This window comes from Vipera ursinii, assembly GCF_947247035.1.
Source record: "Vipera ursinii genome assembly, chromosome: 2".
NCBI classification, from domain to species: domain Eukaryota; kingdom Metazoa; phylum Chordata; class Lepidosauria; order Squamata; family Viperidae; genus Vipera; species Vipera ursinii.
In genome coordinates this window covers 59,544,261-59,570,924 of record NC_139513.1, presented here as the reverse complement: position 1 = coordinate 59,570,924, position 26,664 = coordinate 59,544,261, and the positions used below count along the sequence as shown (strand labels likewise).

At 38.9% G+C, this 26,664-nt stretch overlaps 1 protein-coding gene across 2 annotated transcripts in view; it reads right to left on the bottom strand.

The window, feature by feature from the left end:
- BICD2 (BICD cargo adaptor 2) overlaps window positions 1-26,664 on the bottom strand; it is a 105,063-nt gene that overhangs the window by 3,513 nt on the left and 74,886 nt on the right. Inside the window, exons 3-7 of one of the 2 annotated variants that reach the window (XM_083351700.1) lie at window positions 12,930-13,082; window positions 10,129-10,581; window positions 6,599-7,621; window positions 4,774-4,925; window positions 2,418-2,628 (exon numbers count right to left, since the gene is read on the bottom strand). In XM_083351700.1, the coding sequence (XP_083207826.1) occupies window positions 2,418-2,628; window positions 4,774-4,925; window positions 6,599-7,621; window positions 10,129-10,581; window positions 12,930-13,082 (1,992 nt within the window). Of the gene's footprint in view, window positions 1-1,619; window positions 2,629-4,773; window positions 4,926-6,598; window positions 7,622-10,128; window positions 10,582-12,929; window positions 13,083-26,664 lie in introns of those variants that run through there. The other variant, XM_083351699.1, reaches the window with a different exon arrangement.

The following is a 26,664-nucleotide window of genomic DNA, read 5'->3' as shown; positions in this document are numbered from 1 at the left end:
ATGCACAGTTGCAATTCCAGAACCCTTAAATCTCCCAATTTAATGCCAATTTACCTGAATTTTTACCAATGCAATCTATTTCTTAAAATTTCCTTATCCTAAACCCAAGAAAAGGAGAGGCTTGAAAACTATTTCATAGATCCCTCTTAACGTGGAAGCAAAAGGTTGCTGCTTCTAATGGAGCAAAATAGCTTAGCCTTTATTATCAATGAAAGGGTTTTGACAAGGCATTTTGCAAGAAGGGGAGCAGAGCTTTAAAAGGCCTTCTGGATTATTGAGCATTAAAAGAGAAAAGCAGGGTGGACCACTGTTAAAAGGCATTCTAAAATATCAAAACCTGGTAAATAGCTACATTAAAGCTCAGATTCAGGAGACTAGAGTGTTTCCTGCAAAAGCAATAATAAAGTGAGGCATGTAGGGCCTATCATTTTAATACTGATCATAAGTTTGCCAATCGTCAATAATTCACAATCAGTCTGAATTCAGCAGAACTAATTTCAACTCCTAATTTCTACACTCTTTAGTAAAGAATTTTTCTTTACAACCCATGTTGCGAATATGTTCAGTTTTCTTCCCAGTTTCAAGAAAGACGTAGGCAATTTTTGGCTTTTTTTTTTTACTAGGAAAGCCCTCTCTTTATTATTTTACAGTAACATTGCTATATCTCCTAACTACTTCATAGGCTGAGCAGCACTACATAGGAAGGAAGCAGCAGATCATCTAAAAAGAGATAGTAATGTGAGATGAGGCAATACAACACCAAGATTATTATTAGCATGGCTTGAAGGGGGAAGAGGAAGGAAGGAAATATTTCTACATTAGCAGACACAACTGCACGTCCTGCATTACCTTTATATTATTTTAAGCATACAAAGTTATTTGAAAAAACTACAGTATGAACAGGGCTTTACATTAAAATAATGTTTGAGGCTAGGCACTTTTGAACTATTTTGTTTTTGTTTTAAGTGTGCCTTTTTGTGCTCCTTGGATTTACCACATTTTTAAAAAAAAAAACACATAATTTTCCCCTCTTGTGTCATTCCCCCATCTTTAGGCACCAATTATGAAGTACACTTTTAAAAAATCTAGTGTATTGAAATTAAGTGGCTGAAAAGGCCCCTTAAAAGTTCAACAAAGTATTTTTAATCAGTGAATAGATCTATGCTAATCTACCTCACAATTAGGCATAACCAAAATAAACTAATTATTTAGTTTCCAGTGCCTAGAATGCAGAGCCCTGTGAAGTGTGTGTTTGCATAAGAAATGCGATTTTGTTTTATTTAAGCAAAACTTAAGAGCTTATTAATACTATCCTATAAAGCTCTAATACTGACAGTTAAGGAGAAACTGCATTGCAACGTGACAATACCAGAACTTACTCCTATTAATTCTATACACATAGATAGCAATAGTGGACTTCCTCTAGGCGTTATGTAACCTCTTTAATTGCAGCAGAAAACAATTATGCAATTGTTCCACTAAAATCAAGGAAAGTTAAATAAGCTTAATACTAGATAATGTCCAATGTGTAATTCACCCTTCCTCCTAACATGTTAATTGCCAGAAACTATAATATTTTATCATTGTAGTATAGTATACTGTAGCGTTCTAATTTTCCTTTCCTTAACCATTAGCTTTTCCTCCCAAACAGGCAATATTAAATTGCATATTTTATTTTTTTTAATGTGCAATTTTTTTAATAGCTTAAGCCCAAAAAGCCAAGCAGGGCTATGAAATAAAGGGCTTCAGAAGGTTGCCTTGTTTCCCATAGTTTGCCTACATATTTAAAACTTAGATAAAAGATTTTTGAATTTTTAGATAATGATAATGACAGCAATCAACCGCTATAGCAGATTTAATCATCTACTTTTAATACTCCCATTGTACTTCTGATTTTAGAAGCTAGATACCATCACTTCTCAAAACTACTAACCAAGGAGACAATTTTGCTATTTCCATCCTTGGAAACAAACTTGCGACTCTGGGAAAAGCATCCCATTTGTGCTAGACAAGCTACAGTTAGTAACAGCAAGTACACTGTACCAGATACGCTCCTTTAGCATTTATCCATAATCCACAAAACCAAAGCCATTCACGGTGGAAACAGCAAATACTCTTCCACCATTAACTTCTTCATAGCCTTTTCCCCACCGATGCTTGTGACTCAGTTACAGTTAAGACCATTGTAATACACCTTGTATTACATGGTTTAACAACATACTAATATAAATCATCACTGCAATATTAATATAGTGGGGATTAATGCTGACATTCAAAAGCACGGATATCAGACGTGTGTTTACAGCTTCCTAATTTCTTCTTTAATCACAACAGATCTTATACTTATCATTGCAAAAAACTTGGTTATTAAGCACAGAGCCTTCTGACTTGTCTCCACATGATCGAACATGACTTACGCTGGGGCTACTACTCTTGGCTTTGGATGCCGATTTTGTGCGCACCCTTTTGGACTGCTCATGATCCAGCTCAAGATGTTCAAGGCGCTGGGTCAGGGCCAGCTTTTGCTGAATCGCCATGCGAAGCAGGGAGTTGAGGGTCTTCTTTTCATCTTCAGCTGCAGCAAGCTGGCGTTGCATTTCATCCAGCTGAGTAACATATTCATCACACCTGCAGTGAAAGTGCACTTTTAACAGCAAAGCCTTCAAGCGCTAACACAAGAGAATTGATTCATGTATGCCTTTTAAATACATTTATAACTCGTAAGAATAGTCTATTCACATGTGTGGGGTGTAGACAGGTTATAGAGCAGGGGTGTCAATTTCATTGAGGGCCACATCAGCATTGTGGTTGCCCTCGGGGGTGGGGGCGGGTGGGTGTGGCTAGGGTGGGCGTGGCCTACTGGGTGGGCATGGCTGGAGTACATATGGTCTACTGGGTGGGCATGGCCAGCTCTACATCATTTGTGTCAAGGGTGCCTATGGGGGCCTGGGCAGGAGTGGGACAGATCTGAGGGTCTCTGGCAGAAGGAGATGGGACCAGGGAAGTGCCAAGGCATGGTCCACCGGAGGAGCCTCACTGTTCCTCTCAGGCCATTGGGGGGGGCTGGTCGGTGGCGTGGAGGTCAAATGCCTAGCCCAGCCCTCAAGCACCCATGGCATAAGCCCAGCCCCACTTCCCCAAGGGGGTGCCCACCTGCATTTACCTCCTCCTCAAGGCTGCTGCTGCTGTGCTTGCTCTCCTTAGCCAGGTTGCTCATGATGGGTACAAGGGCTTTGTATCCAAAGCTTCCTTAGCAATAGGGAGACTCCCCCAGGATAGGCCAGGAGGAGGGGGCAAGGGGATGGTGAAAGGGTAGCTGGGCAGGACTAAGGTAGGACTTCCCTCAGACCTTCCCTCTCCTTCCTTCCTTCCAAAGAACAGAGTAGTGGGAAAATATTTGAGATGGGGGAGGGAGAAAAACAGGCAAGAAACACAGCTGGGGAAGTGTCATCCTTCGTGAGGAATGAAGAAATGCACCATTGCCTGGAAGTGGCCAACACATGGCCCTCGCCTACTTCACATATCCGGCTTGGTAGGCTCTATGGGAGGGGATGCCATGAGCAGCGTGAGTTGATGTTACCTGCGCAATGCTGCCCAGCCCCTAGCCTGCCCGGTTTTGGCAGGTAGCAGGGTGCTCTATTCACAGTGCCGAGAGGCTGAGCCGGGTGGCATGAATCTGAAGAGAAGCACAATGCTGCCCAACCCCTAGCCTGCCCGAAGTAGGCAGGGCCATGTGCTGGCCACTTCCAGGCGATGGTGCATTTCTTCATTCCTCACAAAAGGTGATACCTCCCCAGCATGCGCCAAGGGGGCAGTGCCGACACGGCACGGGCCGGTCCCTCACTGTTTCCATATGGTCTTGTGGAGCTCAGACTGAATGTATTTCAGCATAGATGACCACCACGAAATTGTACAGTGGCTTCTGGCCAGCCTGGGCCGGGGCCAAGACAGCAGGAGCCGTTACCTCACTGTTTCCAGGATGGCTTCGCGGGCCACATGAAACCACTTTGCGGGCCGCATTTGGCCCCCGGGCCTTGTGTTTGACATGTCTGTTATAGAGAGTGCAATATTGGTGTTCCCAAGCTCCAGAGAATCTCTTGAAAACTAGATTGAGTGGCTATGATGCTTGAAGAGGAAAGAGAATGCAAAGGGTTCACATTAACTAAATGGTGTTACTATATTGTACTAGTATGGCGCCGACTTGCCTTCTGAACAAGGAATCCCGACTTTCACATACAAAAATCAAACTATTCTTTTTAATTATTAAATAAGAAATAGATCTTATGCTAAATTACAACTGCTTTATTTATATTCGTATTTTTTAAAAAATCTGGAAGCTAGAAAAAGCCCTTAGAAGCATTGTGAGAGGGGCACCAGCCCTTGAAGGTTTTGAAAACAATATTTCTCTTATTAATTACAGCTGATTTATGCCTTCATTTTCAGAATGATGTAAGTTGCCATTTTTTTATTTGCTTAAAAGAGAAACCATGAATACTGAATCTGCTACATTTCTCTTATTGGGAGCGGGGTTGCTTTCCTGTTTCAGACAGGATAGATACAGCTTCATGGATTTGTGTGTGTGTGTGTGTGTATAAGATACATACAATCTATGTAATTGAAATTAATATCTGAAGAAGAAACAATGAGTATTCAAGCTATCTTTCCCAGAGCCCAGCCCACCTCCACTAACTCGGTTTTGTGTAATTTTAAGGTGACTACTATAAAGTGTACATACAATTTTATTTCCTGTAACCATCTTTTGTTAAATTTTACCTGGTAGCAAACATGGCCCTCAGAGAAGAGAAAGTAGCAGCATCTTCTTTTAAAGCTTTGAGTTCATTGCGCAGCTTCATCATTGTTTCCGTAACCATTGCCTTTTCATTTTCGTACTTGCTTTTCAAGTTTGCAAGGGCAACTTCTGCTGTCTGATTGTTTCCCAAAATGAGCAAAAGAAAAGATTCACCATTATTGTAAGCGTCTATAAGGCAGTCAGATAAAGGGGATGTTAATGTATTCACACTCCCTGACAAAGACTTCATAATGCAGGCAATTAATCCAATGAACAATTAAACTACAATTCATTATTTCTGAAGATGCTTTTGATGTGTAAATCTAAGAAAGAAACAACAATGTTAGTGGTAGGAGTTCATTGGGGAATTGCCTTGTAATAGCAACATTTTACCCAAACCCTTCTTTCCAATGATGTCTGCAATGGAAGTGTCAAAGAAACGGCACAAACAAAAAGATTTCTGTTGTTATGCTTCTTCCACCATCTTACCGCTTTGATTTTCACCAGGCCTACTCCTTCCAACATTGCTGCTTCTACCACCTACACTGATGGGATTCAGAAACAAGGAAAGAGAAATGAATTCTGATACTGCGAACCTTTCTTAATTTCCTACTTCATAAACAATAACAACAAAATGTCTTCAATAAGCACGCAAACCAACATTCTTTACTTCCTGTCTAACAACTTCTATTCTTTTCTTATTGCTACTCAGACTATTCACTGATAAATCCATCCTTTAAGATATGTCTAAGCTATGTAAGTTGCCAAACATTTTGGGGGGAGTGGGGAAGAGAGAATATTTATTTCTGACTACTTTACCCTTATTATACATACATTTATATATTTTGGTCTTGCCTTCTCCTCAGTAACCTTTTCTTTAAATTACTATTCGTCAAAAGTGATTTGTCCTTCTCTGCATCTTTTCCAGTTTGTTACTTTCAATTTAGATGGATCAATTTAGACTTCATGATAATTTGTTTATTTCAATAAGACTTCATGATAATTTGTTTATTTCAATAAGACTAACAAAATACCCCCCCCCACACACACACACACCAAAATGGCTATGCAGGCAATCAGAGAGACTGACCCAGAATTAAGAAGAGTGGATTATAGAAGAACTTTTCTTCCAAGAAAGGATGATGGACCTTCTGGGAACAGGTTTCTATGATACCATATTGAACCATATTCTGCGTAATGTAATGTCAATTATATTAGGTAAATGTAAAGGTTCCCCCGCACATGTGTGCTAGTCGTTTCCGACTCTAGGGGCTGGTGCTCATCTCCATTTCAAAGCCGAAGAGCCAGCACTTGTCCGAGGACATCTCTGTGGTCATGTGGCCGGCATGACTAGACGCCAAAGGCGCACAGAACGCTGTTACCTTCCCACCGTAGTGGTCCCTATTTTTCTACTTGCGTTTTTACGTGCTTTCGAACTGCTAGGTTGGCAGAAGCTGGGACAAGTAACAGGCGCTCACTCTGCTACGTGGCACTCGGGATTCGACCCGCCAAACTGCCGACCATCTGATCGACAAGCTCAGCGTCCTAACCCACTGAGCCACCGCGTCCCTCAATTATATTAAGAGCTGACAATTATCTGGGGGAATGAAACAGCAACTGATTCTTACAAAAAGAGCAATGAGTGAGCTACTGTAATTACATTTCTAAAAGATGTATATATGTATACATCTAGATGTATACATATACATGTACATATACACATACACACACACATTCTAGATGTATATGTGTCTCTGTGTGTGTATGCTGAATCCTTTCTCTTTGTAATCTAAATAGTGTAAAGCTCACCTGTTTGTTGGCCTTTAGTACAGTCCTCAGTGTTGCAATCTGTTCTCTCTTGGTGCTTAGCAAAGACTTCAGCTTCAGAATTTCTTCCATAAGTGTCTCTTTATCTTTGTCCACCACTGGCCCAAGTTCCTGGGTAGTCACCCGCTGCCGCGACAGCTCAGTTGTTCTATCTACTGCTGCCTGCAAATGCTTGATCTGATCACGGATTATGGCAATCAGGTTGTAAACGTTCATAGGTTCCTTCCGGGATACCTCAGATACTGGTGAGGGGAGGGATGAAACTGGTGAAGGACTGCTTTCACCACTCCCGGTTTCTGATTTCCCCAAGTCTATCGACAACAAACCTTTAGAGAGCAGGATTGGTGATCTATGGCCTTTGACCTCCGGACTGGTATGTCCTCCTTTGCCCTGCTTGTAGTAATCTAGCATCACTCTGTTGGGGGTTTCATTGTTGCACATGCATACATGATGATATAAGTTGGCTAATTCTTCGCTGAAGGTAACCAGCTCATCTTGGGCTACACTGAGGCTGCCCTGGGTTTCCCCAGCAACATCAGTGACTTTCCTGAGTTCCTTCTCCAATCTGATGACCTGCTCCCTATCTTGCCTACTAGACTTGTCCAAAGAGCCGATCTTTTCCGTCAGGGCTTGGGTTTCCGTCTCGTACCTGCCCTTATCTTCTTCGTACTTGGATTCACATTCCTCATATTTAGCCTTGAGAGCTTTAAGTTCCTCTTTCAAGTCACTGATTTCTGCCACAGCTACTTTATACTTGCACTCCAGGATCTCTGGGTCGTTGATGTCCACCTCATAATAATCTCCGTCTTCATGGCTATCTCGGTCTTTCTCATTGTCGAGAGCCGACTGACGTTCCTTGCTGACCTGGAGTTTTCTCATAGCATTGAGGTTCTCCGTTAGCCTGCCGACTTTCTCATGCTGCTCAGAAAGGGCACCCCGGGTGTTCTCCAGTTGTTTTTGTGATTCTTGGAGCGTAGACAACAAATTCATTTTTTCCCTCTCCATCTGTAATGAAAAATAACTATTATTTTCTGAACTCATACTGTATCTGTTCCGGTAAAGCAGCCTCGCATAAATGAAAAATCTAAATTTGGCACCTGGCATTTACAATTAAATCTAACAAGGAATATTACTATAGGATTATTAATCTAAATGTTTTAAGCTATTATTTCCAGAATGTGGAATCATTAACCTACATTAACCTACAGATGACCTCCAAGGTCCCTTCCAATTTTACTATTATGATTATGATTATAAGTCTTACTTTGTACAACTGCTATTTGTATTTTACAATGAAATATGTTCCAAGTTATAGGCATCTACAGTACTGGGATTGAAAATGCATTCAAATGTTAAGGATAAATGTATTACCATGTTTCCCCAAAAGAAACAGGCCTCTGGAGAGCCGTGGAAGCAATCCCCAGCCTCACTTCCAGGCAGCAGTGGCCTGAAAAAGGCCTCCAATGCCTGGATCCGGCCTCCGGAGGCACACAGAAGAGTCCCCCAGCCTCAGATCCGGGCAGCAGCAGGAACTGCAGCAGAGAGGAGACAGATCTTTTCAAGGTGAGTTCAGCCTGCCATGAAAGGAGGAGGAAGCATGAGGTATCTTAGTGGGTCGGGTCAGCCTTGGGGGCGTGTTCCATCACTAGGCCCTCCATGGCCTTCCCCACCCTGAGATGCCTCATGTTCACTTAATGAGCCACATGCTTTTTAACAAGCAGGGAGTGACCTCATTCAATGTACGAGATCCATTCCCACACATTTTTGAGTTACGAATGGAATTGGCAGGCTCCATTACATTCATAACTGGAGGACTACCTTTATAAGTCTATCATGGTAACATGATGTCTTGCTTAACGACTGCATCCCTTATCAAAGGAATTGCTGGTCCCAATTGTGACCATTAAGTGAGGACTACCTGGATATTAGGGACATGGTGGCTCAGTGGGTTAGGACGCTGAGCCTGTTGATCAGAAGGTCGGCAGTTTGGCAGATCGAATCCCGAGTGCCGCGTAACAGAGTGAGCGCCTGTTACTTGTCCCAGCTTCTGCCAACCTAGCAGTTCAAAAGCACGTAAAAAATGCAAATAGAAAAATAGGGACCACTACGGTGGGAAGGTAACAGCGTTCCGTGCGCCTTTGGCGTCCAGTCATGCTGGCCACATGACCACAGAGATGTCCTCGGACAAGCGCTGGCTCTTCGGCTTTGAAACAGAGATGAGCACCGACCCCTAGAGTCGGAAACTACTAGCACGCATGTGCGGGGGAACCTTTACCTTTACCTTTTTACTTGGATATTATATACTAATTATATAAGTAAAGTCAATCCATATCAGTTTAACTGATCAAAGGAAATTCTACTATCTATTATGATAAACACCTATTTTTGTAATGTTCATTAATACTTTTCCATGAGATAAAGATGTGCAAAATGAAATAGCTTTCTCTTCAAACAAAATAATTGCTTGGAATTTGCATGAAATATTTTTATTCTTTAAAATGATACTTAAAGAAACTAAGACAACCTAGAAAATAATATATTGTGAATACAAACTATTTAAAATGCCTTTAAATATTTATTTCAGCAATGTTGAAAAATGTAGTCAACGTTACGAAGTTTTATGTGGTCTCATGAGCATCCATGTTTGGGATTTTTAATTAATTTTTTCTACATTTAACACTTAAAATTTTCCCCTCTTTATTACAAAACCAAAATAAAACTTAAAATGTTGGGTAATTTGTATGAAAAAAAGTTTGGATCTTATGAGATTTCAACTAACACATATAAATTATTTAAATTAATCTCAATATCACTGGACATAAAAGAGCCTTGGTGGAGCAGTGGGCTAATGCCTCCTTAAGTAACACCAGCTGCCTGCAATTAGTGCAGGTTCGCATCCCACCAGGCTCAAGGTTGACTCAGCCTTCCATACTTCCGAGGTAAGTAAAATGAGGACCCAGATTGTTGGGGGCAATTAAGCTGACTTTGTAATAATGCCGCTTGGGGGGTATGTGAAAGCCCTAATAAGCAGGCATATACATAGAATGAAGGCTACTGCTAAGTTTGTAAGCTGCCCTGAGTCTTCGGAGAAGGGCGGGATATAAATGGAATAAAAATTTAAAAAAATAAAATAAATTACAGGTGCAAAATGTGCTTTCCTGTAATGTTAGAAATTTACAAAAGTAAACATCAGGGCTGTCCAAATAAAATCAATTATCAGTGGACTTCAAATTTTAACAGATTTATACTTTATGGTAACCGAAAGCATTATTTTCCTAAACAGTGTAGAAAGTAGTAAGACATACCGCATTTGAAACTTTTTTGAACACAGGGTATTCTATTTGCCATTTCAAATAGAGCCAATATAAAAGATGCATTAAAACTGAATACTGCAGGTTCACTTCAGCAACCTCAATGAAACAGAATCTCCAACCAGTACCTATTTTTGGAAAAGCTCAATTTTAAGAAATTGATATACACGTATTGAAGGAATAGATAAAGTAGTGACTTACTTGCATTAGCTGCTGTTTCAGCTTTTGTATCTCAGATAGATTTAGCTCGCTCAGAAGATCATTCACCAAACTAGGGGCTGGAGGGAAGCTATCGGGTTTTTTGGGTGTTGATGCTTTGTTACTGCCATTGTTGATTTTACTTAGGCAATTTGGTTCAAAGCCATTCACAATCTCGTCATTATTAGGCTCGGTGGTTTCATCACTAAATTTCAATCCATCCAAAGAGATGTTCAAATGGCTGGTATACATGGAGTCATTGATATTCATGTAATGAGATAATTCTTTCCGAAGGTTATTCTTCTGCTCACGTTCTGTCTTCAGGGTTTCTAAGGCTTCTTCAATCTGGCGCTCAGATATCTCTTTCAATCTTATGGCATCTTCTAACTGACTGTTCAGGAATTCTGTAACCTCTTCTAGTCTTTTGATTTCATGCTTCAGCCCTTCAAATTCCACCTGTGACAGAAAAGTTGTCACTAAAATATCTGATAGCAAGCATGAAAGAGGGAATGTTAAAATGTTCCACTTGAAGTAGTAAAAGCTCTAGAACAGACATGTCAAAACACAAGGCCCGGGGGCCAGATCCGGCCCGTGAAGTGGTATCATGCGGCCCACGAAGCCATCCTGGAAACAGTGAGGGAACGGCCCCCACTGCCTTGGCCCTGGCCTAGAGACCCTTCTTCTGCCAGAGACCCTCAGATCTGTCCCACTCCTGCCCAGGCACCCATAGGCACCCTTGATGTGAACGATGTAGAGCTGACCACGCCCACCCAGTAGGCCATATGCACTCTAGCCACACCCACCCAGTAGGCCACGCCCACCCAGACCACACCCACCTGGGCCCGAGGGTAACCGCAATGCTGATGCGGCCCTCAATGAAATTGAGTTTGACACCCCTGCTCTAGAAAAAACAAGGAAGAAATAGAAGGATGGCGTGCAGCTTCAAACTCTTTTTGTAATGCATCCTCATTTTTACCTTCCTAATACCAGTACCAGAAAGTTATTGTATCTTTGTGCTCTTAATTAAAATTTGTTCTCCCTTACCCATGACTTTTCCTCTGAATTATTTTATATACTATAATTTTATACTACGTTATAAAATGTGTGACTTTTGAAAATCAAATACATATGAAATCTCAGGTCAGTTTCTATTCATCGCAATAAACCCTGCAAATTACATAAGGAATAAAATTGAATCTAACACACAATACACATCCTAGAGGTCACTACCCTTAAAAAACATCAGGTAATAAGAGGATAGTACTCGTTGTGCTTAATGAACTGGATGCTGGATCATAAAAGCATATGCCGCAACAAATTTGTAAGTTTTTAGGACACAAAGCTCAATGTTAACTTTACTAAAACAGATTGAAACAATGTCTTTTCCACCCAATATGTTACTGTTGCTTGTGTTCTTTTTCTCTCCTGTGCCTTTAAGAATAACCCAAGTTTCATCAAGAGAGAATATTCTAAACCAGAGGTCTCCAACCTTTCTGGGCTTGAGGACCGGAGGGAAGGAGAGCTGCTTCAAAATTGGTGTGTGTGCGTGCGCGTACGTGGCCATGCACACTGGCACAGGACTAGCAGCCCCATTCATGTATGCAGCATGCGCTGGCACCGTATGCACGCAGAAACGGCCACCCCCCCCTCCACAGCGGCTAGTGACACATGCGCAAATGGGCTGCAGACACCTGCCCCTCACTAGCATTCCTGTTCGCGCCTGTGTGCATGTGCAAATAGGGCAGCGGGCGCTAGCGCGAGTGGGGGGAAATGCACGCCCACGCATGTGTGCACCAGCCAGCCGTATCCGTGGCCCGCTGGCCAAGAGGCCACAGGCCATAGGTTGGGGACCCCTGTTCTAAACTGATTTAAAAAGGAAAGTTTTATTTTGGATTTTATGCATGTTTTAGCCAAGTGTATTGTGGGTGGATTTTGTTTGTCTGTAAACCATAAGGTATGCCTATCTGCAAAAGCCTACTTATTTCTGTCCTCAAGTTTGTTTGTGTGTATGCATGCATGCGTGTGTGTGCACGTGTGTGCATGCACACGCGTGCACGTACACTTTCTCCTGTTGGCTCTCTTCAGTATAGAAGTGGGGAAATAGCCTCTCTTTCCCAACAATATATTTAAGACTTGGACTTTCCAAACTCTGCCTGCAAGCTATCCACCCCACCCCACTGCCTTCCCTGAAAGGTGTTGATCCTAACCAAAGTGTCCTAAGCGGTTGGGAGCAGGGGCTAAGGCATTCCTTTCAATATGTAATCTCTATTGTGGACAACTATTCGTCTGAAATGATGTAGGGTCTCCTGCAGGGGATTAGACCAGGAGACCTCCAAGGTCCTTTCCAACTCTGTTTTATTCTATGTTCTGTGTTGCAAAAAAACAAACAAAAGGCAAATGAAAAAAGATAAAAGCTTTATAGTGTGGGGCAACTTTACAATTTTGAAATTTTGAAAGCTTTGTGGTGGACTCATTTATACATGGCTGCCTACTTCCTAAATGATTACAGCTGCAGGAAAATACAGTGAGATGCCCCCCTAGGATGCGTTCTACTGTCTAGAGAGCGCTTTGTGATGAAAATGGGCAGGAGTCTTGCTTCACAACTTGCCAGCTGCTGCTTTCCAGCTTCTTCCCTAAAAGAGCCTGGCGGACACCAAGGGAAGTATCTGGCAGTGCAATAGTATCTGGGCACACTCATTATTTACCACTTTCCTCACAAAGCCATGAAATTTTGAGGCATTGGACACAAGTTACATGCTCCCCTCACCCACAACCAAGCAAGATAATAACTTGACAATACTCACTTGATTCTGTTTCAGAACAGACACTTGTTTCTGAAGGCAGATGTTCTCTTCCTCAAGTTCAGTGTAATCTTGCAGCAAGCGAGATTCTCGGAATTTATACTCTTTGATGTCATCTCGTAAGCGACCTCTCTGGATCTCAACATTTTGATTAATCTGTAAGACATGTACTAGCATTAAATATTTTTTATCTTTTCTATGAGTACATGACCTAAAACTTGTGATCTTGTAGAGAAGCAGACAAGGTAAGGCAATAATATTATTATTTTAAACTTTTTAAAATATATATGTCTATCCTGCCTTTCAGGGTAACATTCCTCCCAGAAGATTATAAATTAAAATAAAATAAAATAAGTGGGAAATAGGAAATAAACATTCAATAAATGTTATTTAAAAGTAAAGTCCTTTCTAGAAACTTTATGGTATGATGGGAAAATCCAGCTGGGTAGGTGCTTCTGTTAATTTCCTCCCTTCCTCTCTTACTACTGAGAGATACTTTCATGGCTAAATAATCCTATACCTTTCAGGCAATATATTATTTGCAATGTTAATTTTTTCACATTCCTATTTACATAAAAATTGGGAAGTGCCTATATGCCAGTCTTCCTAGGTAGATTACACAGGAAATACTACTGGATGAGCTAATTCTATTTTATTGTCAGGCTACATTAACAGAATCCTGCAAGTCTGAAAATACACATCTCCTGCAATCTCTTTTACAACCTGAGAAACAAGGGAGGGTGCCTTTTGAGCCTCTTGCTCTGCCCACTATCTAGCTGCAGGCTGTGCTCTCTCTTATCTAACCATTTCCTAGGCAGCATCTATTCATCTGTTTCCCAAGATCTTTCGCATTACACTGTGTATACTATTTCCTAGCTTAATATTTCTGAGCATTATTGTAGAACTATATGGGATAGTTGCTATTGTACAGGCCTCCCTTCTGCAAAGTTTTCCTACCCAATCAATGCTGCAGCTGCATTGACAGGGGATATTCCCAGAATGATCATATTGATAAATTTTAATTGCTTCCACTGGGCAGAAGATGGCTCAGGAATTTATTGTGTCTCTGGCAGCCCTGGACCTGACCCAGTTATTTATGTCCCTAACTCCCAACAGGTGAAACCTGATTTCTGTTTCAGGATAATGATGATGTGATCTGGAGTTGGAGGATACTATTAATCCCTTATCATGGTCACAGATAACTTTTGTTTGCCTTTGAGTTATTTGCAGATGCTCAGGAAAGAAAGACCTACAGTTCTATCAAGGCTATACAGTAGTTGCTATATGGAATTCAGGAAAATAACAATCCTGGGAAAGTTTATACTTATTTTGCAATTTGTTAGTAAAACAGCCAACAGAGAAGAAAGGAAGGGAGATATCAGGAAAAATCCTTGTTTCCCAACTTGAGTCTTGGGAATGCTGGCAGGCACCCTGAGCCATGGATTATTCAACAAGTTTTTCAACCTTAGCAACTTCAAACTGTGTGCATACTAGGCATGCTGGCTGGGAATTCTGGATACAAGTCCACACAGATTAAAGTTGCTGAGATTGAGAAACACTGAAGTAGATAATTTAGATCCATCATTCAGATGAATCTTCACTATACAAATAAGGGAGTAGTAGTAAAAATGATTGACTAAAATAACAATAATGTTCCCTGCCTTTTCAAGGATGCTTAGTCACTTTTATTCTATCTCTTTTATTTCAAATAAGAAGCAGAAACAGCATCATAACTGTAATTAGTTTTATTTATTCCAAATTAAGCAACCAAATCAGGCCAAGGTGGAATTATCCTTTCCACAGGTAATAAACATACCCATTTTTCCAACCTGAAAAGATTTGCAGACATATATAAAATAAAAAAAATAATTTTCAGTACAAAGATATTACTTGCATAATTTCATTGCAGAAAAAAATATAAGCCACACTCATAATGCCATAAAAACACATTTCTATTTATGGCAGTTTAAATATTCATTAGTGAAACCTCCCAAATTTCTCACACGAGATACAAATAATTCAAGTTGATGTATAATTTAGAAATACAAATGTGGAAACAGGATAACCTTGGTGGTTGTCAGTCCTTTGATATATTTTCTTCAAGAGATTTCCTTTCTTTCTCAATTAATTAGCATATATTTTATAATAAAATTTGCTTCTGAAGAAATAAAAGTAATGTAATGTAATCTTGTGAAAATTAGATTCATGAATGCACTCTGCTTTCTCCAAATTACAAATATAAAATCTTAATTATGGTGATATCTTTCAGTATTTTACTCATTCCCTTTCAATAGAGCATGCATAGCTATTTTGCCTTGATTCAGATAAAAAATGCAAAAAGACATTATGAATGACTTGTGCAATTGGTCCTTTTATTGTATTGTATTGTATATTACCATACCAGAAATAATAAAATTTGCTTCTGAAGAAATAAAGGTAATGTAGTGTAATCTTGTGAAAATTAGATTCATGAATTTCTCCAAATTTGCTTTCTCCAAATTACAAATATAAAATCTTAATTATGATGATATCTTTCAGTATTCTACTCATTCTTTTTTAAATAGAGCATGCATAGGCTATTTTGCCTTGATTTAGATCAAAAATGCAAAAAGACATTATGGATGACTTGTGCAATTGGTCCTTTTTATTGTATATTAGCATACCAGAAATACATTGTAAGATAGATAGGAGGCATTAATTTTAAAATAAGAACTTAATTCTTACTCTGAAATTACTCTATCTTTTCCATCCACATACTGTATGTATGGAGACTTCTACAGATGAATCAGAGTTAAGATCCCTCCATTATAGACTCAGGAGCTACATGACTGCTATATGCACTAACACAACGTACTGCACTCAACTGATAAGTTCTTTCATTGCATTTGTGCTTGTAGGGACAGTATTTAGGGATTCTTGAAAACAGAAAAGGTCCCCATCTTTTTTTAATCACCTGATGTTCTTCTATTGAAAGCTGAATTTTCAGAGTTCTAGCATTTCAATGGCCAGAAAATAGAGAAACGTATTAATCCTAACATAAGCTGAGAATCACTCTGGTATGTGGTGTTTTCTAATTTTCTATTAAGAAAGGTCTGTTGTAGTTAGAAGCCTGTTTTCAATTAGTGACTTTCTCATTTAAAAACAGCGGCCCACTCAACCTTTTGAAAAAAATCAAAGTGCTCTGGAGACAATATGTCAAAATCTAATGGCTAATGATTTATACATTGCAGCAAAGCATTTCTAAGTGCAAAACACTAATTAAAAATTAATATAATAATAAACATTCATTAAAACAAACATTAATGCAACAAACATTAATATAATTTTATATAAAAATATAATAATTTTATATAAAAAATTCAGTGTAAACTCCAGTTTCCAATGACTTTCTGAAACAGCCATTCAAATAGGGTCTGCCCTTGTTTCAGTAGCCAACAGATAAAGCATTCCTATGGATAACACTTGCTTCCATGACTCTTCCTGTTGAATCTTTTGATAGATAAGGACATTTAGTACAGTGTTCCCCAACCTTTCTGGGTTGGTGGCTCGGCATGAGGGGAGGGGATGGTTTTATGTGAGGGGCAGACATGCACGTGCACACACAGCTTTATTTGTGTGAGCAGTAGATACATGTACCTGCCACTCATGCAAGTGTGGTGGCATGGGTAGTGGGCCATGACCCAGGGATTGGGGATCCCTGATTTAGCATTTTCTATAATTAATGACTAGCACAATGAATTACACTGAGAAAATCTGGTATTCCATGTAACTCCCACAGCAATGATATTACACGGCAGTAATGAGGCTGCCCCATAAGTATTTCCAAGAGTACAGCTCTTTTTGTAGATGCTGATGATGGTCTATTTTCCTACCAGGGCAGACTCTTGATTCACCCTCATTCCCAAGTTTCAGTTAATTTAATATTGTTTTCATAAGTCCTTAAAAGGAAGGATCCTTTGTCAGGTCCTCATATAGCAAAAGCTCTGATTTTCTTCCAGAGAATCCAATCAAGGCAATGGATTCTACTTTAAAATGCAGCCATGATGAATCTGGACCATTTTCTTCTACTTTTGTAGATTCTTGTACCAGTTCTTATATGCACAGCAATCAGGCTAAGTATTTTGACTGTTTCTTTTTCACTCAGACAGAAGAGTCAAGACACTAATGTTCAAGTTTCTCTCTCTCTCTCTTTCTTTCTTTGTCTTTCTTTCTTCCTTTCTCTTTTTCTTTCTTTTTCCCCTCCCCCTCCCCTCTCTCTCTTAACTGCTTCATGAATGAAGGCTGATAATTATGCCAGTGATTTTTTAAAATTCCCTTCTGAGTATGCCAGATTGTGTGGAGATTTGTTTTACTTCAGGTTAATCCCCCTGCCCCAAAGAGACTCTTTGGCCTTCTGTCTTGACATTTGTCTGCACACATTATTTTGATATATATCTTCTTTTCCAGGCAGTGCAGTAGGATGTATCCATGGTTACAGTTACTGGAAAGTACACCCAGTTGCAATAATGCTGGCATGCAGTCCTTTCACCATCTTTGCTAACAAGGGGCTATTATATTTATTTCCGTACTTCTATATCATCATTTACCCGAGAGCAAAAGATATGTGGAAGGATTTTTTCCCAATTTTATCCCCATCCCAACCATCTTATAGGGATGTTGCACCAAACTGCAATAGAGGAATAGTGCACCTATGTTGCTTCCAGGACCTGCAGTAGCCAGGGCTGAGCCACTGCTTGGAGTCACTTGCTTCCATTCTCCTGTTAATCAGCTAGAGGGATACCCCTGATTGGTTCCTGGGGTTCCCTAATTGCTTATTTCAGTTCAAGATGACTTTAAGCAAATATGATCATAGGCATTCCCCAAACTGGATTGTGACAAATTGGGAAGTGAAACTGCTCTTTTTAAGGGGGGGAGGGAGAACAAATAATTCCTTTGCTGAGCAAAGGGGTTGAATCTGATAGAGGAGAACGAATAGAGATTGGTTCTTGTGGACAAAACAGTCCCTCCCAATGTTATAAACTGAAAAGGATTTTAAAAATAGATTAAAAATAGATTTAGATTAAGATTTAGATTTAAATTTAGATTTTATTAGATTTATATACTGCCCTTTTCCCGTAAGACTCAGGGCGGTTTACAAGGTGTTTAAAACATCAATACAAAAATTAAAAAACAATTCAAAATGATTAAATTCAGTCCCTGAAGTAGAAATATAAAAACCCCAATTAAAACTCTTAGCCTGGGCCGGAAAGCTCAAAGAGCCAGGTCAAAATGAGCGAAGGTCGGGGGCAGTCCTAAGCTCCATGGGCAGCTGGTTCCAAAGGGCAGGCGCACCCACAGAGAAGGCCCTCCCCCTGGGTGTTATCCGCTGGCAGTCCTTTACCGGCGGCACCCTGAGAAGGCCCTCCCTGTGGGAGCGCACAGGACGAAGGGAACTTAATGCCGGCAGCAGGTGTTCCCTCAAATATCCCGGACCCAAGCCATTTAGGGCTTTATAGGTCATCACTAGCACCTTGAATCCTACCCGGAGGGCAACCGGAAGCCAATGCAGCTCGCGGAGCAGAGGTGTTACATGGGAGTATCGGGAAACCCCCATGTGGCTGCATTCTGCACCAGCTGAAGCCTCCGAGTGGTCCTCAAGGGCAGCCCCATGTACAGAGCGTTGCAGTAGTCTAACCGGGAGGTCACGAGCGCATGAGTGACTGTGCGTAGGGCATCTCGGTCCAGGTAGGGTCGCAACTGGTGCACCAGGCGAACCTGGGCAAAAGCCCCTCTGGTCACGGCTCCTATGTGATCTTCAAAACTGAGCTGTGAATCCAGGAGGACGCCCAAGTTGCGAGCCCTATCAATGGGGGGTAACACCCCACCCCCCATCATTAACGATGTAGCCCCATAGCCACATATATGTGTGACATTCAGGAGATGAGGTGTGACTGGATCCACTTCCACAGTATAATTCATAATCCCATGCAAGAGCTCTACTAACTCTTATCACCATTGATGGGTAAGACATCAGAAGTATTACTGGAACCACTTGGAGGGCTGGAAGGTGGGAATGAATTGATGAAGGCGATGGAAGGGAGTAGAAATGTCAGTCTGATTCTCTTTAAAGAAGAGCATCTAGGTCAGAGGCCCCCAACCTTTTGGGCACCAGGGACCGGTTGTATGAGGAAAGATTTTTCCGTGGACCAGAGTGGGTGTGGTTTCATGTACTGCCTGCATACCGCAGATGGATTTTGGCTTGTTTGCATGGCCCAGTTGCTGGTATGCCGCAGCCTGGTGCCAGTCTGCAGCCTGGAGGTTGGGGACCTCTGATCTAGGTTAAAGAAGAACGTTTAAGTTATGCTAATAGGCAATGGCAACCTGATGCCAACAGGTGGAGAAAAAAATGTAGCAATAGACTACATTTCTTAGGCTGAAAAAGGTATAAGGATGAAGATTATTGCCATTAAATTTGTTACTAGGCAGGAAAACTACAAGTCTATATAAAATACAAAAGGCACGTATTCTGAAGGCCATTGTTTTCCAACTTTATCGTATAGCTGCAAAACCTAGATCATCCATTAGGCTGAATAAAAATAAAAACAAATGTTGTTGAATTGGTACTGGAGTTGAGAATGCCTTGAACTGAAAGTACAATAAATTATTTGACACTAAAGAAAGCACATGCTATTCACTGCAAACACTAATACTGAGGCTAAACCTGAAATATTTTGAATGCATGATAATAACGCAAGAATCACTGAAAATAAATAAAATTGGAAAAGGCTCTCAAATGACAATTAAGTGCAAATTAAAAAAAAAAACCTGACAAGACAATCCTAGGGAAATAATGGCCACCGTGGTACAAAAATTTGGAAGGAACTAAATAACAAATGAAGTGCAGGAATTTGTGGTATTTATGTTGTGAGGAGCAATTGGTCTTCCACAAATTAATATCCCTAATTGGATCTGATCATATGATGATTCACTTAATAACTGCAATAATATATGACTGTAATTTCAGACTTAATTACAAAAGTCAAGAGCTACTTATGTAACCGAAACTCTTAATGCAGGGGTGTCAAACTCAATTTCATTGAGGGCCGCATCAGCATTGCGGTTGCCCTCAGGGGGCCGGGTGGGTGTGGCCTACTGGGTGGGCGTGGCTAGAGTGCGTATGGCCTACTGGGCGAGCGTGGCCAGCTCTACATCGTTCACATCAAGGGTGCCTATGGGGGCCTGGGCAGGAGTGGGACAGATCTGAGGGTCTCTGGCAGAAGGAGGGTCTCTGGGCCAGGGCCAAGGCAGTGGGGGGCCGTTCCCTCACTGTTTCCAGGATGGCTTCGCGGGCCACATGAAACCACTTCGTGTGCCGGATCTGGCCCCCGGGCCTTGTGTTTGACATGTCTGTCTTAATGCATAGATAACTATCCTGTTTAGATTTAGCTACATCTTAAACTATTTTTTTTCCTTCCAAGATTAATTTTTTTGGTAGATTCTTCAAATATTTTTTTTAATTTACTGAAGTCTAGCTGCATATGTTAGAGTTACTTGCATCTGCCATGCCCTTTTCCTTATCATGAAGAAGTAGATCTATCAATTCTAGGTATGTTCCCTAGATATATGATTCATGTACATCATACACTTCATCTCATTGTGTTGAAATTAAGGCAAGTCTGAACTTTTATTCTGAATTGTCAAAGGAAATGAGTCATACGTCTTCATATTCTTTTGGTCACACTTTTCAGATGGGCAATGCTCTATTAATATTAGAGACAAAATCCTGTCTTTAAAAAAATCTAAGAAAACATTAGAAATTACTAAAGTTATTAATGAATCCTCTATTCCACAATATAGCATTTCTTTTTCATTTAAACCACACAAATTAATTCATCTACGTTATTGCCTGCCACATTCTCTCTGTATTAGCAACACTGAAAGAAGCTTGTTGCTTGGTCTGATCTTTTACAATAACAATTATTTAATTATCCTTAAATAACTGTACTATGTTCTCAGGACATGCTGCTTTTAGTATAGGTTTTCCAACTGAAATTAAGATCCACATTTTTATCTTGTGTGTGCGTGCGTGAGTCCGTGTGTATGGGTTTTGTTTTGTTTTGTTGCTGGCTGAACACTTTCTGAGACAGAGCAGACAAGAAATTAATGAAACATTAAAGGACTCTCAAGCATTTGACTTAGAAATCCTACTGGAACCCTAAGTGAGACTCCAACTTTGGGAATTTTATCTCCTTAGTAATGAAGCTCAGGCAGGTGCTTATGAGAACTTGAAGACCTGGAACAATCAGGCTACTGTGTATATAGAGAAAAGCCCCAGACAGCCAATGTAGGCAGATGGGGTCTAAAAAGAAGCTTAGCTGGCTACTATGGTGACAGCACTGGAACCTAAAAATAAACAATTGCTGGAAATAATATTGCTTGAATTGAGAGGGTAGGGAATAGAAGCTGTATACAGTCCAACACCACCTTCCTAAACAGAATCCACATTCCTCCCAATACTTCCATTCCTAGCTGTAGATTTCTTTTGCAATTTTTTTTAACCTATGAGCCAAATACATTCAGAGACATAAACTGAGAAGAAATCAGAGCCTAGAGCATTGGTGTACCAATATTCTGGCTTGCCTGGGCTGCACTGAGGCATTGTCTTGGGCTGCCTATAAACTATATATAGTTTTTATAATGTAGAACGACATGTTAAAAGTTTACAGACTTGTGGGGCCACATTACTAGCGGTACAGGGCCACATGAGGCCCATGGGCTATGGGTTGGACACTCTTGGACTAGAGTCGTACAGCATTTTGTGAGGCAGGGGCAAAAATCTTTCCTTCATTTTATACAAAAGCAGAAGAACTTCCTTATATGTATTTATAGATTTTGATCATAAACTGAGGGAAGAACAGGCAGGGAACAAAGCCTGAACGTATATTGGTAGTACATGCCATCTTGATACCCTCACTTGCTTACAAAGAATGAACAAAAGCCAAATGTGCTTCTGGAAATGATGATGGCCAAGTGCAGTTTTACTTTGGAAATCCTACTGCATTTGTGCCATAATCTCTTGTTTCTGACAGAATAAACATATGAGAGGGAAGAACATGAATTTACGAAAAGAGGAACCGATGAAAGAGTTTACAAGCATTAGCTCGACTATGTCAATCTAGATTGCTGAAAACAAGAGTAACTAGTGTCCAAAACTTCTTATGTGATGGGAACGAGTACATACCAAACGACCAAAATTTAGGTATGAAAATGATATATTAAGAGTTGAAGCATATAAATATATAAAGAATCTGAGTCTAAACATTAAACTGCTGAATTGGGGAAGAGCAGCCTAATTTTAGATACTGTAAAAATTATAATAAAATTTGAATTTAACAGGACTTACACAACCTTCTTTAAGTAAAGATGAGCAATAACTGAATTTCAAAGTAACAATTTTTTTCCTGAAAAGCAACCTTAAGTAAAGTTTTTATGGATTTAAAACAAATTGAAATTATTCATGCTTTCTTTGTAATACTAAATAAAGCAAGAATTCCATTTTTCCTAAAATGATTTAGTAAAACTATAGTGTTGCTTATTATTTCTTTTTTTAACAGCAAACAGTTTTTAGAATGTAATTTGTATTAAGAAGTTTAATCACAGTAGTAAAAACTAATGCAAACTAAACTTAGGAAAGAAAACTGGATGGAAAGAAAAAATAAAAAATAAAATAAAGAAAAATACACACACACACACATACACACACACACACACAAATGGATAAAAAGTGACTTTCAACCTTCATCACAAGTATAAACAAATGTAATTATTCTTCACCCACTCTAAGGTTAAACAGATATCTCTTCATCCCATATCCCAAGTCTATAAAACATCAGCTTTTCAATCCTGGTTTCTGCATAAAGTCCATAAAGGATTGCCAGATGATGATGATGATTGTTGCTCCTGTTGTTTTTTTGTTGTTGATGATGATGATTGTTGCTCCTGTTGTTTTGTTGTTGTTGTTGTTGTTATTATTATTATTATTATTATTATTATTATTATTATTCTCTTCCCTTCTAATCAAATTAAAGAAATATAACAACAACAACTTGAATATCATTGGTACCGACAGAATTATCATCTGTCAATTGCAAAAGGCAGCTTTGCGCGGAACAGCATACATCCCGCAACAATATCTATAACACCATCAAATAACTTCATCTGCCTCTCCCAGGTCCTTGGGAAGGACTCGATAAGTGGATAGAAATGCCAGATCCAGTGTGAACATCTGGCTGTGTGACAAACCATAATAATAATGATAAACATGATCAAATAAACAAACTTTATATTACTTTCTTTTTTTATTTTTTATTTTTATTGAAAAGTTTTACAATACATTTTTGAATACAAAAAAAAACCCTCCTCCCCCTCCCCTCTCCCCAACCCCTCCCTCCCCTCCCCTCCCCGACTTCCCAGAGCTGAATACAGGGTATAAAAATACAAACAAGCATAATCTAAAATATGCTAACAACAATAAAACATTAAATTCTGTCGCACTTTAACTCTCCATCGTCAAAATATTAATAAAATAACTACTAACTAGTTATACATCATATAGATCCACTACTTATTCAAATGCTAAATGAAGCTTTTTAGTCCCATATTTATTCTGAATATATTCAATCCATCTCCTCCATTCCACAATGTATCTCTGTTGCGATTGGTCTTTCAAATATGCTGAAATCTTTGCCATTTCCGCCAAGTTAGAAACTTTTAAAGTCCACTCTTCTATAGTCGGTAATTCTTCCTTCTTCCAATATTGCACTACTAAAAGTCTCACTGCTGTAATTAAATTCAACATCAACTTGGTATCTATAATAGTAGTATCTGTAATAATACCCAATAAATACAACTGCGGAGAAAACTTTATCCTTTTCTTAAATATCTTTTGCATATTCCACCAAATTTTAATCCAAAAAGCTTTAACCTTTTTACAAGTCCACCATATATGAAAATACGTTGCATCCTCACAACCACACCTCCAACATTTGGGCTGGCAGTTCGGATACATACATGCCAATTTCTTAGGATCTAAGTGCCACCAATAAAACATTTTGTAAAAATTCTCTCTTAAATTTTGGGCCTGTGTAAATTTTACATTTCTAACCCAGATCTTTTCCCAAGTATCCATTGTTATAACTTCTTGAAAATTCTGAGCCCACTTTATCATACAGTCTTTAACAAGTTCCGTTTCTGAATCAATTTCTATCAATGCATTATATATCCTTTTTATATGTGCTTGACCTTGATCTCTAATTTGTTTTACCAAATTTTCATCAGTCATCGAAAAACCAACTTTCTGGTCCTCTTTCCATCTAGCCTGTAATTGCCCATACTGAAACCAAGTTTGTACAATCTTTTCTTCTTTTAAAATATTATATGGCTTTAATTGCCATACATTCCTCTCTAAACTTAAGATTTCCTTATATGTAGTCTCATCATGTTTAAATCCCACATTTATATTTTCTATTGCGTGTTTAGGTATTGCCCAAATGGGTATCTTATAATTTAACTTATGTCTATACTTTTTCCAAACTCGCAACAGAGCATACCTTAAAATATGTATCTTAAACACATTATCCACCTTCTTATCATACAATAAATATGCATGCCAACCAAATAACAAATCATAACCCTCAAGATTTAATAATCTCCCTTGTGTTAAATTAAACCAGTCACTTATCGCTGACAAAGCAGCAGCCTCATAATATAATTTAAAATTAGGCATTTAAAGACCACCTCTTTCACGCGTATCTTGCATTATCTTAAATTTAACTCGTGGCTTTTTCCCTGCCCAAACAAATTTATTAATTCCTTTTTGCCATTCCTCCAAATTTAAATCCTTTTTAAGTAAAGGTATCATTTGAAATAAAAATAAAAATTTTGGCAAAACATTCATTTTCACTGCTGCAATTCTTCCCAATAAAGATAATTGTAATTTTTTCCAACTATCTAATTCTTTTTGTATTTTCCCCCATAACATTTCATAATTATTTTTATATAACTTCACATTTGAGGCTGACAGATATATCCCCAAATATTTAATCTTTTTAACTATTTCAAATCCCGTTAGCTCTTCTAAAACAGCCTTTTGTGATACTGCCATATTTTTAGACAATATTTTAGTTTTTTGTATGTTGATCTTAAATCCAGAAACTTTCCCATATAGCATTATTATCTCCATCAATTCTACAACTGAATAATCCGGCTGAGTTACTGTAACAACCAGGTCATCTGCAAACGCCCTCAATCTATAATCCTGATCTCTTATTTGAATTCCCCTATTTTTTTCCGAGTCACGTATTTTAATCAGTAATATTTCCAATGTTAAAACAAATAATAGAGGTGACAACGGGCACCCCTGCCTTGTGCCCTTTTCAATATTACACAGTTCAGTCAAACTATTATTAACTATTATACGGGCTGTTTGCTTTTGATATATTGCCCTAATTGGTTGTAAAAATTACTTTCTTTTACTTCTAATGGTCTTAAACTTTAAATCATGCAATCAAATATTATCAGAGGATTTAATTTTTCATCAAGTCTTCTTCATCCTATCACACAAGATTTCTTCGAGGCTTTAAGAAGTGTCTTTTGTAAATCCAACCCCAAATATTTTCCAGATCATTGACTTAGTTTATTATTTATATTTCCCCTTTTCATTTTTGACACTTTAGCCATTTTCTTTTGTATATCCAATAAAGCATCCTTTTCCAAATCATTCTCTTGGCCTGCCATTTGTTGTTCCACTTTAGCTAAAGATAAAATTTGTTCCACATGTGTCATTCCTTCATTTACATTTTTAGACATAATCTATCCATAGAAGCATCACTATCACTGATAGTGTTGATGTTGTAACTATTAATTTCTGCCTCTGTTTTTCAAAGTTTTCCTTTAATATTTCTGATGTTATAACTATTTGTGTCATTTTGTAGTTCCTAACATAAACTGACATCAAAAACACACTTTTACGTTTTTTCTTGGTGCTTAGAATCTTTAATCCCCTTTAGTGTCCAATTTCTAAAATAATCATTTACCTTTGTTACGATTCGCAATAAGCAGGAGAGTCAAAATAAATCTGTTTCCCACGAGAAGTTATTTTTTATAATTAATTCCAAAATCTTATAGTAGAAATCAATATTCCAAATTTATCTTAATCTGTTCATAGCTTTCTTAGATCAAAATCTTATATACTTTTTTGCTATTTATTTTAACAGCAAATTCTTAGGCTTATAGGTTTTTGAGTGTGAATATGAATGTATGTCTTTGCCAGGGTCAATGACTCCACTTTCACAGAGCTGTCTTCAGTTGGCCACACTCTCCTCCAAAAGTCTAATAGCAAACACATTTACAATAATTTTGGGTTCCTAAATGGTATAAAGTATAGAACTATCATATATTTAGTGCAATCCAAAATGAAAGAGCTACTCTTTCTGGAACCTAAAATAATCCATATATCTGCTTTATGGACCAGCAAACTTATCAGCCTAGGTTTCTGCATTTCACTCTTGCTTAAATGAAACACAAAAACATGAAAAAAAATCAAATCAGATTATTGGTCCCTCTAGCTCAGTCAACAGTAACTAGCAGCAATTCTTCAGGCTTTTACACAATTATCTTACACAACTGGAGCCAGAGATATTGAAGACTGCACCTGGAACTACTTACATCCAAATTATGTACTTCGCTCACTGAACTACAG